This window comes from Artemia franciscana, chromosome 15, assembly GCF_032884065.1.
Source record: "Artemia franciscana chromosome 15, ASM3288406v1, whole genome shotgun sequence".
Lineage (NCBI taxonomy): Eukaryota > Metazoa > Arthropoda > Branchiopoda > Anostraca > Artemiidae > Artemia > Artemia franciscana.
In genome coordinates, this window is record NC_088877.1 from 1,622,868 (window position 1) to 1,640,446 (window position 17,579).

General features: G+C 35.0%; 1 protein-coding gene across 1 annotated transcript in view; it reads left to right on the plus strand.

Annotated features, from left to right (window-relative positions):
- LOC136036691 (rap guanine nucleotide exchange factor 2-like) overlaps positions 1-17,579 on the plus strand; it is a gene marked incomplete in the record, with an annotated part of 209,413 nt that overhangs the window by 134,685 nt on the left and 57,149 nt on the right. The window contains 3 exon segments of the mRNA XM_065719002.1: positions 7,251-7,358; positions 12,651-12,784; positions 16,245-16,395. Of these exon segments, the coding sequence (XP_065575074.1) occupies positions 7,251-7,358; positions 12,651-12,784; positions 16,245-16,395 (393 nt within the window).

Sequence of the window (17,579 nt, forward strand, 5' to 3'; positions counted from 1 at the left end):
CGGTATGCTGTGATGCTCTCATCACCTTGGTCTTGTTGGTTTTTATATTCATTTTAAAGATACTAGCTGCGTCGTCGTGTTTGCACTGGCTTGCAGCTCCTCTATTTTTCATTCAGACGGTTTATGTCATCACATATGCAACTAGATCAAAAAGTATCCTTCCAAGACTGTTTCTGTGTTTTTAGGGACAAGTCCCAGCACACTATTTAGGAATAGGCAGAAAAGAGTGGGTGAGACGAGGCATCCTTGGAGAACATCAACAGAGGTAGAAAACTCTTCAGTAATCCCTTCACTAGTCTGCTTCGTGCTTCTTGCTTTCTTGTACGTACTCCTTATAATATCGATAATGTCGAATGAATTATCGTAGTCAGCCCAAATATGTCAAAGGGCATCTCGACAGATCAGGTTGAAGGCATGCTTAAAGTCGATGAACAGTTGGTATAGTTCTTTACCAAATTCCAAATATTGTTCCGTAATTTCTTTGATTGCAAATATTTGATTTAAAAATTGAATTATTATGACGAAATCCGGCTTAATGCTCAAGTATCACATGTTTTTGTGAGATCTGGGAGTATTTTAGTGAGGATTTTAGTCGGTTGGCTTGCAAGCGATATGGGTTTTGTAGGTGTCGCAATTACTTTTGGACCCATTCTTGTCGTAGTACAACCATTCTACTCAAGGTAGTATTTTTTTTTCCCACACAGCTGTTGCTATTCGATGGAATAGATTGATGACGACATCAAATTCTACTCTGAGCAATTTTGCTTGTCTATCCCGGGTGCTTTGTTTGATTCGAGGGATTTCAGAGCAGCTTCAAGGGTTGTTCCTCATTCATTACTGCTGAAAACTTCTGAAGAACTTCAGGATCTGGATTTACTGTGAGATTTAGCCTTTCCTGGAATTCTCTTTCCAATGATCTTGGATTCCAGCGTGAGTATGAATTTTGCTCCCATTTTATCCGAAAGATCTGTGCACTTCGCATCTTTATAATTTTCTTGATCCTTAGCATGTTTGAACATGAGGTGTGAGTTACCCCTTTGGAATTCGTTTTCTCACTGCTGACACTTTATGGTTATCATGTCTTTAAATGCCCGGCGGGTTTTCTTCTCGATTTGGCGTTTGAGTTGCATGATTTATCCTTGCTTTATTGATATTTCTTGTTTCTGAAAGTTCGTTTCTTGTTACTCGTGTCATTGATCTCTTGTGTAATTCTTTGCTTTTCTCCGGCAGATCGACGGCCGAGAACGAGCTAGACTGTCTCACATATAGCCCTGCTGATTTGAAACACAAGCTGATCAATGTCGGCAGGGCTAAATAGGTTTCGTATTTCTTGCACGATCTTTGATAGTCTTTCGTTTAGCTGCTCTCTATGCTCTTGCCTCGTCTTTTGGTCGTTCAGGGTTTTCATGCGGAATCTTTGTAAATTTTGCCTCGTTTTGACAAGACCTTTAATCTTAGCCGAATAGATGACATAACGAGAGTGTGATCACTGTCAAAATCTCCACCGGAAAGTCACTGTGTCTGTGAATGAAGATTTTCACCGGTTAGGAGTCCTTCCATTAAGGGACCACCGATTGAATGTCCTCTTTCGTGAGTGCTTGAAGATTGTATTTGTTACAATGAGTTCGTTGTCTTCGCAACATTCATTGAGTCGCTCTCCTCTGCTGTTGATCTGTCCGATTTCAAATATACCTACTATATCTTTGTTTCCGCTGTTGTTATTTCCCAGGATTACATTGAAGTTTTCAAGAACTATAATCAAGTCTTTCTTTGGAACGATGCCAACAAGGCTCTGATACTGAGATTAAAAATCTTCAGATTCTTCCTCTGATCTTGGCGAGTCAGGAGCGTAAACCTGCACTAGAGATCGCCTGCTGAACTTGCTTTTGAGTTGAATCATGACCAATTCTCCTGAGACAGACACCACTCACGCTAGAGATTTTCTTGCTGTTTTCGTCAGCAAAAGCCGACTCCTTGCCTGTGTATTCTAACTTGACTACCAGAGAGCAGTAGGTTCCATCTCCTATCTATTCTTTGCTGTTACCTGGTAGACATGTCTCTGAGAGACCAATGATATCCTACTTGTATCGGTTTGCTTCGCGGAGGAGTATGTCTTTCTTTCCTGGTTTTGCTATTTCCCGAAGATTTATTGTTCTGGTTCTAGTTGTAAGTCTTGTACACAAAACGGGTATAGAGTTCATTTGATACAAATATTGTCAAAATGGGTTTTGCAACGCTGTTGGTTGTCAATTTGGTTGCCCCGAATGCGGTAACTTGTCGGTGGGTTCCTCGAACATGGTAACTTGTTTGTCGGTTTCCCCAGACGCGGCATCCTTAATTCGTGATCTCATTAATTGCCCAGTCATAATTTATGAGAGGAAAAGCTTCATGGCTGACTTTCGAAGCAACGGTAAGTCAATCGTCTCTGCTTCTGGCCGGGACCGTTGACACCCTCATGTGTGTCTTCTGCCCTTTCGCAGTTGTCGTCCTAAAGATGATCCTCCCACGATGGTTTCTTGCTGTACCATGTAATTCAACCTATTGCTGGGAGAAGGTTCGAAAGTCAGGCGGGACGTGTCCACTCGCTGGTGGGTCCAACTGAGTCTGCATCAGAGGGACCTTCTTCCTCCTTCACCTTTATTTATGGTCCTCAGGTGGGGGCCCCAGTTTCAATTTATGGACCCCAGGGGCTTGGCCCCTGAACATACAATAAAACCTAATATTCATTGTTTGATAGATTTGAATCAGTTGTAAGATAATACACGATACATTCTATTTAGACACAACAATCATCAGCAGAGAATACCAAAAATAAGCAGAAAATAATGAAAGAAAAGTAAACTCCAATGATGACTCATTTAGCTAACATTTACCTATTATTAAGTATAAGTGGAAATCATGATCATGTTCACTTTAATTTTGACCTATTTTGACTATGCTAAAACGTTTAAGAAACGATACGTCAGTGCTCCTATACTACTACCAACTTACCTCAATGCTATTTTTCTTGGGGCCAACACGACATCATGTGCTCCTCTTCCACATCAATGCTTAAGGCTCCGCCCTCTACCCTCCCATGAATTTATTACGCCCGTAAACCTATCAGCCTTAATTAATAATATAGCCTTGGTAAGTGTAGCTATCCTTTTGGCCAAATTTCTCCTCATCTATAATCACCTCTTTATCTTCATTTATTAATAATTTAAGCTTTTAGTCTTCTTAACTAATGTAGCATAAAGTATTAAAAATATCTTGACCAAATTGAAATGTATAGGTATGTAAACCAGATTTTTAACTAGGTTTTTGGGTACAATGCGGGTGGAAGGGGGCTATTGATAGACAGTGAAAACTTTAGTTTCTTTTATGTTACTATTGATGCTTAAAGGGGGATACACTCCGAATATCACTTGGCATAGCCTTGGTCTGGGGTTGTATAAATATAATGAATACAGAACAACCCTGATTTTCAGAGACTTTTCATGATTTGTTTTCTTTTAGCATTTTTATTTTATTTTAATTATTAAACAAAAAACATGTGATGATTTCTTTTAGATGGTGTCTTTCTCTTTGTTTGCTTAGGTAGCTATTTTGGATTGCAGGTGAATCAGCTATTACCATAATCTTACTTCATGTAGGCGGGAAATGAATAAATTGACTAGACCTCTGGTATGGTTTAACATAGCATTTTTATAGTCAGGCCTAATTCAATACAAAACCTATTTTTTTTGTTCTTTACCTTGGTTACCAAGAAAAAGGTTACGAAACCTTTTAGAATATTGGTTTTCATGGCAACGGCTTCTTTCCTATGAGCAAAATGCTTGGAAATTTGACCTAAAATCCAAGATTTTCAGATGAACGAAAACTCAGTTGTGGATAATTAAAATTCTTAAGTCCTGTAAATCATTTTCTGTATCTATTGGGTAACTGAAGACGTTTCATTGTATGATGAAAAACGTTTTCAAAATATTATAGGTCACATATAGTATATATATGCCCTAAAATATTAGGGCACAAGTGGGGAATCTGGAACCGACGCAAGAGGAGCCGGATTTAGAATTGGGATTGGAGCAGGCATGGTCGGAACTGGAATCGGTTGAACTGGGGTGGAAGATCGTTGTAACCGGGGTCCGAAGCGGGGGAAGCGGAATCGGATATCATTTTATTAATAGAAAAAATATCTAAAACTGTCTTAGGAATGATAAGGAGTGCTACTGGAAATAAGGAGAAGGCTCGTTCAGGAAATGTTATAAATTCCAAGTGGCGTGAATTACCTTGGGCAATCAGGTTCAAACAATGAAATGCTACGTTACACTGTTCAAATATAAACAGTGTCCAGTTTTAGCTTTACAAGCTTATTTTTGTGCCCTAAAAATGATGACGGATGCCGCGGGGAGACAGCCGCGTAATGTCATGGTGGTGTGAAGCCCTTTTTTTGGGGGGGGGGGGGCACTACCAAGGGTTTGCTTACGGAAACACAAACCAATGGAATTAAATCATAATTTTGTTATCATGAAAATGTCTGAAAATGGTTTAGAAATGATGAGGGGTGCGAAAGGGTGCTGTTTGTCAGCCATTGAGTGTCACAGGCTGGGAATTGACATGGAACATCGTAATCTAACAATGAAATGACAGGTTTCCGCTGTTCAAATACAAATATTGGTCGCTTTTTAGTTTATAAATTTATTTTTGATATAAAGAAGGTTGGAAAACCCTTAGGTGTGGTAATTTGTCCCCTTAGAGGATGTCACGGGTGGTACATTTTGCCACGCTGGCCTGAAATTCTAGGAGGTATCTAAAGAAACGCTAATGGGGATTTTTTACATTAAGTTTAAATTATCGGTTCTAGTGTAAACAAATATTTTTGTTGGAAAATGCCATGTGTGATAATGCCTGCTAGATGGTGCCGTGTATCAGCCATTCGGTGTCACAGGCCGGGGATTGCCATGGAACATTGCAATCTAGCAATTAAATGACACGTTTCCACTGTTCAAATAAAAACAATGGTCATTTTTTTTGTCTTCTAAATTTATTTTTTAGAGAAAAGGTTGAAAAACCCTTAGATTTGATAATATGACCCAGAGGGTGTCATCTGGGGCGGTACATTGTGCCACGCCGGCATCAATTGCTAGGAGTCATCAGAAGAAATGCTGATGGGGGTCTTTTCATTAAGTTTCAACGATCGATTCTTGTGTAAACGAATATTTTTGCAGGAAAACGCCGTACGTGCGATAATACCTGCTAGAGGGTGCCGTTTGTCATCCATTGAGTGATGGAATAAGACAACAGAATCTCTCAAACTCTGTAAAGCTCTTTTAAAAGATACAAGAACTATTTATTTAACAAGAATCTTCGCTTCTAAATGAACGCCAAGTAAAGACTTAGATGTTTGAACGTCGAAGAAAATATGCAATCAATATTTCAAACTGTTTTTTTTTTTCGTTCAAGATCGCCTCTAACATATGAGCTAAATTCAGTGTAGTGAAGAGGAAAAGAAAAGACTTTTGATCATATGTGAAGGTGTACCATATTCTAACCGTAATGATACTCTTGCTTTCATTTCATCTTTGATAACACATTCAAGTTCTAATAGAGTAAAAGACTATATTACTAAAAAATGTGCTAAGAGCAAGCCTCCAATTACTTAACAAACAGGTGCATATCAAATTTAAGCTAATTCTAGTAATCGATTTTCCTCTCTGCATGTCGATTATTGCAGTCATATGGGAACACGTAATTCATTCAATCATTCTATTATGCGCGAACAGAGGATTATCATTTAAAATTTAATAGCCGAGTCAAAATTTTAGAAAGGCTTTCTTGGTTCGATTGGTTAGCGTTCCATTCCATTGGATGGACATCTTTTTCGAATCCTAATGCGGACAAAAAAGTCTTAGTCAATAAATGTTCCCTGAGAAAAAAAAAACATCATGAAAGAAAACGAAATCTCTTAAAGTATTATGTAACAGCCCATGTGTGCATCGTCACTACGTAACACCCACATGTGTGTCCTCCTCAGTTACAAGCTGCGATTTCCTCACGGGTTCTGAAGAAACAAGTCACGTGTGAATTCGTCATCCTTAACATAAGTAAACATTCACCCATTATATAACAACCAAAGAAATCTTGAAAAGTCTTGAAAAACGTCTTGTCGGTGAAATTGGTTGCTAGGGGACTCCCGAGGGAATCGGATGCTAGGACTTCCGTTGACATTGATTGCTAGGGCCAGGGTTGAATTGAACGCTAGGTCCCTGGTGGTTAGGTAAGGTTATGGGGCCGGTGAAATGGGATGCTAGGTGGCCCTGATGGAATTGGATGCTTAGTCCCCCAGGTAGTTAGGATAGGTTAGGGCCTGGTGAAATTAGATGCTAGACCCCGGCGGTTAGGTTAGGGGGTCTGGTGGAATTGCTTGCTAAGGTCCTGCGTCTTGAAGGTTCCCCACTAGTGGGCCCCGAAGGTTTTTTCTAAAGAACCTAAGAAACTATTCGGGAACAAGTAAAGCCTATTACGTAGCATGCACCTGCGTCTCTTAAAAAACATTCTCTATGATCTTACAAGCAAAGTAAAGAATCCCTATTACGTAAGAGACACTTGCATCTTGCCCTGAGGGAGTCGTCGTTAAACTCTTTCGCCATTAAAGTAAGAAAGGAGTAGTGGCTATGGGCCATTTTAAACGAATAGAGGCCTCTGCCGAAATTGTACTGCTTTAGTGATTTTCAAGTTTTGTCAAGTACATAGGCTTGTGAATCAGATTTTCACAATTTATCAAAAAATCTCCATGTGCTATCCCTACTTCAGCAAATGTACTTAACCTTTAAAACCGTCAAAATTTGAATAAATTTTGTTTAAACCAATCCATCTCTCCAAGATATGTTAGAAACACCATCCTTCTCAAATCCTTTTACTCCTTACATGTGCCCACAGAAGATGTTATTCATCTCCACACATAGTACCCTAATCAGGACCATTTTTAATACCATAATTACCAATATTATTCATCTCTAATCCCAACTACGTATCCCCATTTTAAAAATCCCGCGAGAAAGCTGCCGAGCTTCAATTTTCTTATTTAGGCTCTGCAGCACTGTAAACTAAGGTGACGCTGTATTCGTGACCCACCGCGGAAAAAGTGGGGTAGCATAGTAATAATGCTACTTGGCAGTTTTCATGGCCTCCCCTTCTCATCAAAACGAAACCAAGTCTTCCTCTTTGGAATGGCATTTGATTAGTATACATGTATCTTTGTTTTGTAGGGCGAGGAGAATATTGTTCGCTTGGAAGAGGATGGGACAATAGTACAAGTTGTTGAACTCCGACCTATTGTTGGCCAGCCATCTACAAAAGCGAGAATTGTTATCAAGGTTAGTAGTCTTCAAAAGTTGTATCCAAAGAAGATCAAGAATAATAACTTTTTAAAGTTTGCTAACATTAAACGTCAATGACTACTTAAAAAAAATGCTTTGTGCATAAAAAAGGGTTGCCGCTGGAACCCAAACTCTAGATCTTTTTCATAATGCAAAGAGTATACAGTAGTTTCGTATGTTGAAATAATATATAGATGCATGTTTGTGGTATAATTACACCCATCAGGGCACTAACCAGGGACGGGGGGTCATTGGGGATTTCGGTTATGGAGGTTCCGATTGGTGCAGTTTTGGTTTTGATCTCATACCGTTTTAATTGGCTTCTAGGCTATTTTTGAAATTCCCTTGGATTTGTTTTTGCAATAAACTGTACCATTAAGCTTAACCGACATAAAAGTAACTATCCCTAAGTCAGCTTCAAATGATGATTCTTCCTCACTTGACAGTTTTTTTCAAAATGTGCATTCGGTTACTATGGGCTAGGGTTTGTTCTTTACTAGGTTCCCCTCAAGAGGGCAACCATGATTATACTTCTAAGCTGCTGCCCACTTCATACGTGGCATATAAATTCAAGGAAATAGCTCTTCCATATTAGTCATAATTGTATATCGTAGAGTGCTCTCTCGAAGATGGTAAGGACAATTTTTCGGACTGAAAGTTTAAAAGGTTATCATTTTCTTCTCATCTTCATGTTCATTTCTTCTACTTCTTCTTTTACTTTTCTTCTTCTCTTAATTTTCTTCTTCTCTTCATTTTCATCATCTCTTCTTCTACGTTTCTACTTCTTCAATGCTTCTTCTCTTCTCTTCATTTTCTTCTTCACTTCTACTTCTTTGCTTCTACTTCTTTTCTTCTTCTCTTCTCTCCTTCCCTTCATTTTTTCTTCTCTTCTTCTTCTTCTCTTCCTAAAAAGTAAAATTTCAAGCCTTGTCCAAATTTCTCCAAGAAATCAATCATTGCTGGATCCGTTCCAAAATCTGTAAAGAGGTTCATAACCCAGAGTAAGACACTTTAATCCCTAAGTATAGGGTCCTGAAACCTAGAAAAACCAAACTATAGTTTACAATCAATTTATTCCCAGTGACTAATAGAATAATAAAAAGTAAATTAAGGAACAAAAGAAAATAGTTTTCATTGGGAGAAAAAGCTATTCAAAGATAAGACAAGTTTGAAGATGGGAATGTTCTAATCTTGAGAAATTTATAAATTGTAAATTTAGATTAGAATTAGAATTGTAGAAACTTAGAAATTTATACATTAGTTTATCGATTTAAAACTTGTAATTTCAAGCCTTTCAGAACTTTAGCACGTACGTGGGATTTTGATAACTGGACGTTTTTTTTCACAAAAATTGTTATACCAGCTTCTATATTTGGAACAATAACTCTAGTAGCTGGGGTAGCTACTCCAGAGCATTGCTCTAGAGCAATACAACAGCCAAGGCCGTATCCAGGGGGAGGAGGCATTAGGGGGTTTGACCCCCCCCCCCAGAATGTTTTTCGACTCGTAAAAACGTGACAAAAATGAATTTAACCAAATTTTTTATGTGTTTTTTTAATTTTTTCAACTCCAGTGTCAAGGTTTGTGGTCGCTGATTTCAAATAAAGACCTTCTACTCTTGGGCAGCTTTTAAGAAACTCGGAAACTTTTAACCTTTAAGTTAAGTCTTGGTATATGTGTTATTCTTAAAAATGGGAATATCGGGAATGGGGAAATGGGAATTTTTTCAATATTTCGAGAAAAATACTATTAGTTCTACCATTAAATTAAATGGTTCGAATAGATTGATTTCACACCCAAAATTTCGCTCTAGGCGAGGGAGGGGTATTGATTGATTTTTTTTAAGATTGTTGGCCTTAAAAAGCTATTCAAAATCTTACAGTTGTATTCACTGACATTACAATCTTACACTGTAACCTTCAGTTAGGTTGGTTTTGTTAGAGGTCTTGAAATGATGCATATTACTTATCAATTTTTATTGAATTATTAAATTGCTATTGCTCAATAGTTCTTATGTGTGTTTTGCCTAATAACTGCAGAAATAGAAAACTCAAGTTTGTCTTTTTGTTCACTAATTGGAGTAATCGTTCATTTTGCATATTTTTTCATATTATTTGTTGTTTCGTTGTTTATTTATTTATGTCTGTTTCTTCACTTGTTCTATATAATACCCCCTTTTATTGCCCACTGCTGTAAATACTGGGTGTTTTTTTCATAATTTTACAATTTTTCAGTTTACTGCGCATTTAAAACATGCTACAGTAGAAGTAAGCATACGCATGAAACAGTTCGTGGTAACGAACTGTAGTAAGGAGTGACCCGACTCAATAGTAACCGAAACTTTTAAAAATGGAATTTTGATACCAATAGTTACAGAAAAAAGTGCATTTTAATGCTGATTTTAAATGTATATATATATATATATATATATATATATATATATATATATATATATATATATATATATATATATATATATATATATATATATATATATATATATATATATATATATATATCTTAAAAAGGGAGTTATGCACAACTAATGTTTATGAAAAGGTAAATATAGAGGATGAGAATTTAATTGAAAAGACTGAAGAAATACTTTTTAAAAATTTTAATATTAAAATAAATGACAATGATAAAAAGTTCCCTTTCCTATATTGGACTGTAAAATTTCATAAGAATCCCCCTAAACCACGGTTTATTGCTGGAGCAGCTAAATGTCCAACCCGCATTGCTGCTACTGACCTCTCTTTAATTTTAAAGGAAATTGTAAATAAACTTAAAACCTATTGTTCCGGTATTAAAAAAATTTCGAATTTTAATCCATATTGGAGTGTTAATAATTCACTGCAGGTGATAGATTCTTTAACAATGGTTTCAGCTAAAAGAATTGAGTCTTTCGATTTTGCGACAATGTATACTAATTTATCACTTAATTTAGTGTTTGATAATTTAAAAACTGTTATAAAGAAATCTTTCCTCTTATCTAGTAAAAGGTTCTTAAAAATAGACAGTTATAATAAAAAAGCCATATGGACAAACTGCTTTAATACTACAGTTAACTTGAGATGTTACAGCTTGGATATGATTTTTGAGTTATTGGAATTTGTTTTATACAATACTTATATAAGATTTGGGGGTGATTTGTACAAGCAAATTATGGGAATTCCCATGGGGGGGGGGAATGCCAGCCCATTTATAGCTGACTTGTTTTTAAGTCAACTAGAATATAAATATATGATGGATAAGAATAATCCAATTAATTTAAAACATGCTTTGTCTAATAATAAAAGATATTTAGATGATATTTTGGTCTTAAATTGTAAGGATTTCATTGATATTTCTAAAAATATATATCCATCAGAGCTTATTCTTGAGCCTAGTCATGGCGCTGGTCATGAAGATCATTTCTTAGATTTAAATATTAATATTTGTGATAATAATAAATTAAGTTTTAAAATGTATAATAAAACGGATGATTTTGATTTTGAAGTGATTAGTTTCCCATTCCCTGAAAGTAATATACACTCAAATATCACATATTCAGCGTTTTTCTCACAGTTACTTCATTATGCAAGGATTTGTAGTAATTATATTGATTTTAAAAATAGATGTAAAATCTTAAGCCAAAAATTGATATCAAGAGGTTTTTCTGCAAATAAATTAACTTGGCAATTTAAAAAATTTAGTTTTCATTATAACGAACTTTTAAATAAATATCAAAAGAATTATCTAGAAATACTTAAAGAAATTTTTAACTAATTTCGGAGGTTCGAGAAATGTTGTCACAGCGCCATTTATTTTGAATTGTGTTTCTAATTGAGCGGATTTTTTTAAAAATTAGCCACATGGTAAAGATGAGTTCTATAATTGTTTAGTTCATTCAGGTTTTTTGCAATGTGTTAATATTTGTGATTTGGTAAAATTTATAATATTTAGTTTACCTATTGTTGCTAAAGGGAGGGATATATTAACAAGATAAGCTTGTTTTGGTTTTACTTGGTTGTTTTACATTTACTGTTTTTTTTCATAGGCATGTATTTTGGGGGTGATACCTGACGCGGGGATGCCATGGATATTCTGTGGTAGCCACAACACTGTGCTGGGTAGAGAATTTAGAGTGGCGAAACCCTATATAGGCCAGTGTATTCTCCTGATGAGCCCTTATGTTGGGTGTTGCCTCTGAATTATTTGTCTATATTATTTTTTCTATTGTTCGGTAAATGACGACTTATACTTATTGACGACATGACTGCCTGTCCATGGATTATTCTTTATGGTTGATTGTGTGTGGCTATGCTGTTTGACCTATGTGATTGTATGGATGAGTAGGGTTAAGGCCTCATTCAAGTGCTGGTCTATATTAATCACTAATTTAGGAAAACAGTCTTCCTTTTCTCCTTCTGTCTCTCTCTTTTTTTTTTTTTTTTTTTTTTTTTTTTTTTTTTTTTTTTTTTTTTTTTTTTTTTTTTTTTTTTTTTTTTTTTTTTTTTGTGCTGTAGCATTGGTGATTTCTCTTTTCATGATATATATATATATATATATATATATATATAGGAGGATGGGATACGGCATTAGACTTTACAGTCCGTACCGGTGGTGCTGATCTCCGTTTCATGGCCCTTCAGCCAGGAAGTGCAATGGGGGGTTGGGGGCCAGCCATCCTGTGCTTTCGCACACCCTTCCTGTTATATATATACATATATATATATATATATATATATATATATATATATATATATATATATATATATATATATATATATATATATTAATATAAAAATATATGTTAATCTCATCCATTCTTCCTGGTATTTTGTTGTTCTCTTTATTCGCATTTTATAACTTAGGGGTTGTTCCATAAATAACCCCAAAAAACTTTCGGTTTAAATATTTTTGGAATCCCTCAATTAATCTCATCCATTCTTCCTTATATCTTGTCGAGTTTTCTTCATTCACATCTTATGTCTATTCACATTTTATACTTTTGGGGCTGTTCCGTAAACAACGCCGAAAGTAACTTCCGACTTTTATATTTTTGGTGTCTCTCTATTAATCTCATCCGTTCTTCCTGACACTATGTCGAGTTCTGTTTATTCACAGTTTATTCTTATATTTTCAAGTTACTAGTTGCTAGTAAACTAGGGCCATAAATTACTGACATTTTTACTACCCAATAATTACATGTTCTGTGCCATATGTTTGACAAACAGTATTTTACTCTTTCTCTTCCTGTTCTTTTTGTTTTGTTTTTTTACGTATGACAAACTACATTATTTTCAGGGTACAGTTGAAAAACTAATGAAATGGCTTCTTGATGAGTCATTGTGTGATCCCACATATGTGGAAGATTTTTTACTCACTCATAGATGTTTTATTGACAGTCCCTTGACCCTTTGTAAACAGCTGTTAGAGTGGTAAGTCCCAAGTTTGTTTTAAATTTAAGATTTCATTTACTTGGTCTTTTTTTATTGTAACGGGTTTTTGTAGTTGCCATGAACTGAGTGAGAGAAATATAATTAGAAATTTATTACGGGCCTTCGTGACGAGGCCCCTGCACCAGTCATGTTATTGTTAATAGCTTATTATTGTCAACAGCTAATTTGTAATGACCAATAATTTGTGCAACAGGTTTGTCGAGACTGAAAGGTTTCTCCATTGTGTAATTGGGTATATGCTGAAATTTAAGCACAGCTAACTAGGCCGTCTCTAGTAGAGAGGGGCTATGATGTTTAAGCCCCCCCAACAATTTCTTGATGCATTTTTAAATTTTTTGTGAATTTTTGATTACGATGTTTTTAATTGAAAACTGGGAGGATGGACTGAGCACCACTGTTATCAGATGTATGCTAATATCAGATATGTTTATAATATATAATTTTATATATAATGTTTATAATTTATAATACATATATTGATATGTTTATAATATATATATATATTGATATGTTTTTAATTGAAAACTGGGAGGATGGACTGAGCACCACTGTTATCAGATGTATGCTAATAGATAGCGCAGCCAAAAAAGCAAAAACCATTTCTCGAACGAAATTGGTCGAAGGTAAAAAAAAAAAAAAATGTGCATTTAAAAAATTACTTTGAAAAATGTGCTTATTTCAAGAATTCAGTGTGGAACCATGCCAAAAAAAGTAAAAGAGCGCATTTAAAAAAACGTTATTATAAGCTATATCCATGAGTGATTCGCCCTCGTAAAAATTCTAATTATTTCTCCATATGGTGTCGCCATCCATGAGAAATCTAACTTGTCTCGGCTATTGAAATGCGTATCACCAAAATTTGGAGTTTGAAATATCAAGTTCCTGTTTAGGCTACACTGTCGACGGTAACAGCTGAACGCCTGTACAATTATTAAAGTTATATCCAGGTGCGAATCAATTTATTATTAAACAGTGTTTTAAACATGAAAAGTTATTTGTATGCTAAACCAAAATATTATTGAGAAATTATCAGATACGATCAAAATAAAACGCACAAAAAGAAATCAAAAAGTGGAAGAAAATGTAAGGGCAAATGAGACAAAGAGGTTAAATTAATTATTCTAAATAATTAGAAAGAAAACTAAAAAAATATGTAGGCTGAAAAAACATATAGGCTGATTTTCATCCTAATCTACCAGTCCAGCCATTTGGGAGAAATTTTTTTTTGTTAATTTGGCTTCTTAAAGACATTAGCCATTAGTGCTCTTTTTTGTCACTTTATGGTATTAATTCCCACGTCTAGGGAATACGGTGAGAAAGAATAAATAAGGGAGAAGCGATTTGTTTAATGCTAAAATCTAAATAAAGGAGCAATATTAACTTAATCTAAGCATAGTTGGTCTCTGAGAAGCTCAAAGTACACACGTAGTGCTATGGTGGTCTCACATACTTTCATCTTTGTTTTCTTTTAATTTGAAAGGATAATCTAATTTTCATGTATTTTGATGAATTCATCAGATAAAGACTTACATTTTGACCCTTTCTGTATGAATTTTCCAATTATCATGTTCTTTCTCTCCTGGAGAAGGATTTCTTCCCCCAACGAAGCTATCTTTTCTGTCTTCAATTAGCGTCTTCATTAAGGTATTAGTCCGTTGAGATAAGTTTCCTCAATTGACATTTGTAGGTTCAAGGACACTTAGAGGATAAGTGGCAAGGGTTATCTTGCTAGTTAATAAGGAAATCGCCCGTGATAGAATATGCCAGAAATCCTAGTATCTTTGACCTTTTATTCTATCCTGAAGATTTGTCAGTTTATGATAGTCTCATTCTTTAGTATCAATCTTGTTTTACCTAAAAATTGCGAGTTTCATATGTTTTTATGTGAAACAAGATTGATACTAAAGAATAAGACTATCGTAAACTGATAAATCTTGAGGATAGAATAAGAGGCGAAAGATACTGGGATTTTTGGCATATTTTATCACGGGCAATTTGGTCTAAAATGTAACTTGACGTACTCTATTCCACCTACCCCCTTGGAAATTTTTCTGAACTCTCTTTAATGTTGGATTAGCGTTGGATCTCTTTATTATGGGATTTTTTTTTTCTTCTGTGAAACGGTTTCAACTACGATTCCTTTAATATTTAAAGATAGATAAATTTATTAGAGTTTATATAATAAAGTAATTTATATTAAAACCTAAAAGTCCAGGTAAGGACTAGAATTTTCAGAGGAATACTAAATTGTAAGCAAAAAAAAAATTATTCGCGTGTGAAAAATCAAGGTAGAAAAAAAAAGCATCTTTGAGAAGAAAAATACATGACTAAGATTGGCGATAAATTGCTAGAGCTGGCAATCCTGTGCAAAATAATTTCGTTTTAAAGCTCCTAGTAACTTGTTGCAATTAAATATCATCAAGAACATTAGTCAATAGTCATTTTCAGTTTCAGTAACCATTCATTTAATATTTATCATTTATCAATGGTATTTTGTCAACTCTTTCTGTTCACTCGGGTGGTTTTGTGGATTAAATAGTTAAATAGGTGTAAAAAATTGAAATACAATTTGGACTGACGAAAGCCAGCACGGATGCACGATCTTGGGTTGTTTCTTTTTTTGGGGGGGCGGGGGGTTAAAACTTAAAAAAATGAGTGAATTTTACTGGAATCATACGAAAATTCTAAAGAAAATTGAAGGACCAGAGGAGGTCCCTCCTTTGTGTACGTCCCTGGACGGAAAACTTTCTTTTATGAACAGCGGAACTTTAAGATATAGCATCATTCGAGGCCGGTATTGGAAGCTTTTTTATGAAATATTTTACCGAGAAATATTAGAAAGAACCTCCTCAATGCCTTCTGCCCCCTATGCAGGCGTGATGAACGCTTGACCAAGATGGTATGTCGAAAGGATACAATATTTGAATAACCGATCAGATTCAGCGTCCAGCGGTATAGATTGCTCTCGTAGATTTTCCTATTGCACTTAGTTTTGATGATGTGTCATAGCTTAGGGTAATATGAATACGCAGATTAAACTTGTCTGTATTCTCAGATTCTGCGAATTTGAAACCCTAATCATGAGTAGGTAGAGACGTGTTTATTATTTTGTTAGTTGATAACTCCTTTGATTTTTTTTTTCTTAACGTGTACACTAAAATAAAGCTCATTTAAGCTCTAGACTTTAATTTTTTAAGACCTGATTTTAAATCAGTTGGAAAAGCTGATTCTATGCAAGCTCCTCTAAGTCAATATCACTAATGTATACCTTTGTCTTAAGAGCTTCTCAAGAATAGAACGTTCCCATCAGTAAACTTATTTTATCCTCGAAAAGCTTTTCCAAATGAAATTAATTTTATATTTTCTCCTTAATCGCCTTTTCATTATTTTATCATTCAGGGAGAATAAGCTGATTGTAAACTTTAATTAACATTTCCAGGTTTCAGGACCCTGCGCTTAGGGACAAAGTGACGAGAGTAGTTTTACTCTGGGTCACGAACCATTTTACAGATTTTGAAACGGATCCAGCAATGATTGATTTCTTGGAGAAATTTGAACAAGGCTTGGAAAACACCAAACTGTTAGGCCAGGCAAGTTATTCCTTTTTACATAATGCTTTGCGGATTCTTTTATCTTCTTGTATTGTAGCTGAAAAAATGATGTAGTATACAAACTATCAGGGCCGTTCCTAGGGTTTGTGGTACCTGGGGTGAAACTAACCTCCCCCCCCCCGAAAAAAGAATGTGAACTAGATAATGCTTTATGAGGTCGCCGTTGGTCGCAGCACCCCTTCTAGACGCGGCACTTGGAGAACCTTGTCCTGATTTCCCCTCCTTTAGAAGGTATTGTGCACTATATTGTAATTAAGATAAATGTGTTCTGGATGGCTGAGAAAGGAAAATAACTGAACAATTTCATTTGAAAGCATTGAATTTAAGAAGAAATCACAATAAAATCAAACCTACTATCAAACCTATCAAACCTACTACTACTATAAGTCATCTTTTTTTGTGACATTCTGTATTACCAAACGTCTCTTCAGCTTTACGAAATATTTCTGACTGAAATCGTTGGATTTTAGCTTTGAAAAGTGATCAAATGTGGCACTACTAGCTTTTCAGATCAAACAGCAAATGTTAGAAACAAAAATACTCAGAACAAGTTAGAGTGAAATATTAGAGAATATTCTGAAAAAATTTCTTGTTAAAAAAAGAAGTACCAGTTAGAAAAAAAATCATTGCCACCTTAAAAATCATTGCAATAAAAATATCATTTGATTAATAAAAAAGAAAGAACGTATAGATCGACCACTTACTGCTCTTATTTATAACTCTGAGCGGAACTTGGGAAAATTCTGTCAAAGAACCTGAAAATTCTGCTTTTGTAAATTTTGTAATAAACAAAGGTTAGAAGCCAAAAAAAAAACAATGGCTAATAACAGATGAATAATAATCAAAATTTCTAAGAGCTGGATAAAAAAAAGAGTGGAAAATACAAGTGTCAGGTTCACCAACTTTTTTCCAAAATTGTGAAAGAAATCTTTGAATATATCTATGACATCATTGTTTCACGATTAACAGCTCATATTGCTTACAAGAACAATTGAAAAGCAAATAGAGTGAACTTGATTGAAACCTAAAAACTTGTGGTTGAAATCTTTTGCAAAATTGAACACTTCGTGTGGAATATTGAAGGCTGTTTGATGATTAAAATAATCAACAAACATTCCAGTTAAATTTTCCTGACTATATCTAAACAAAAATTTGCTGGTATA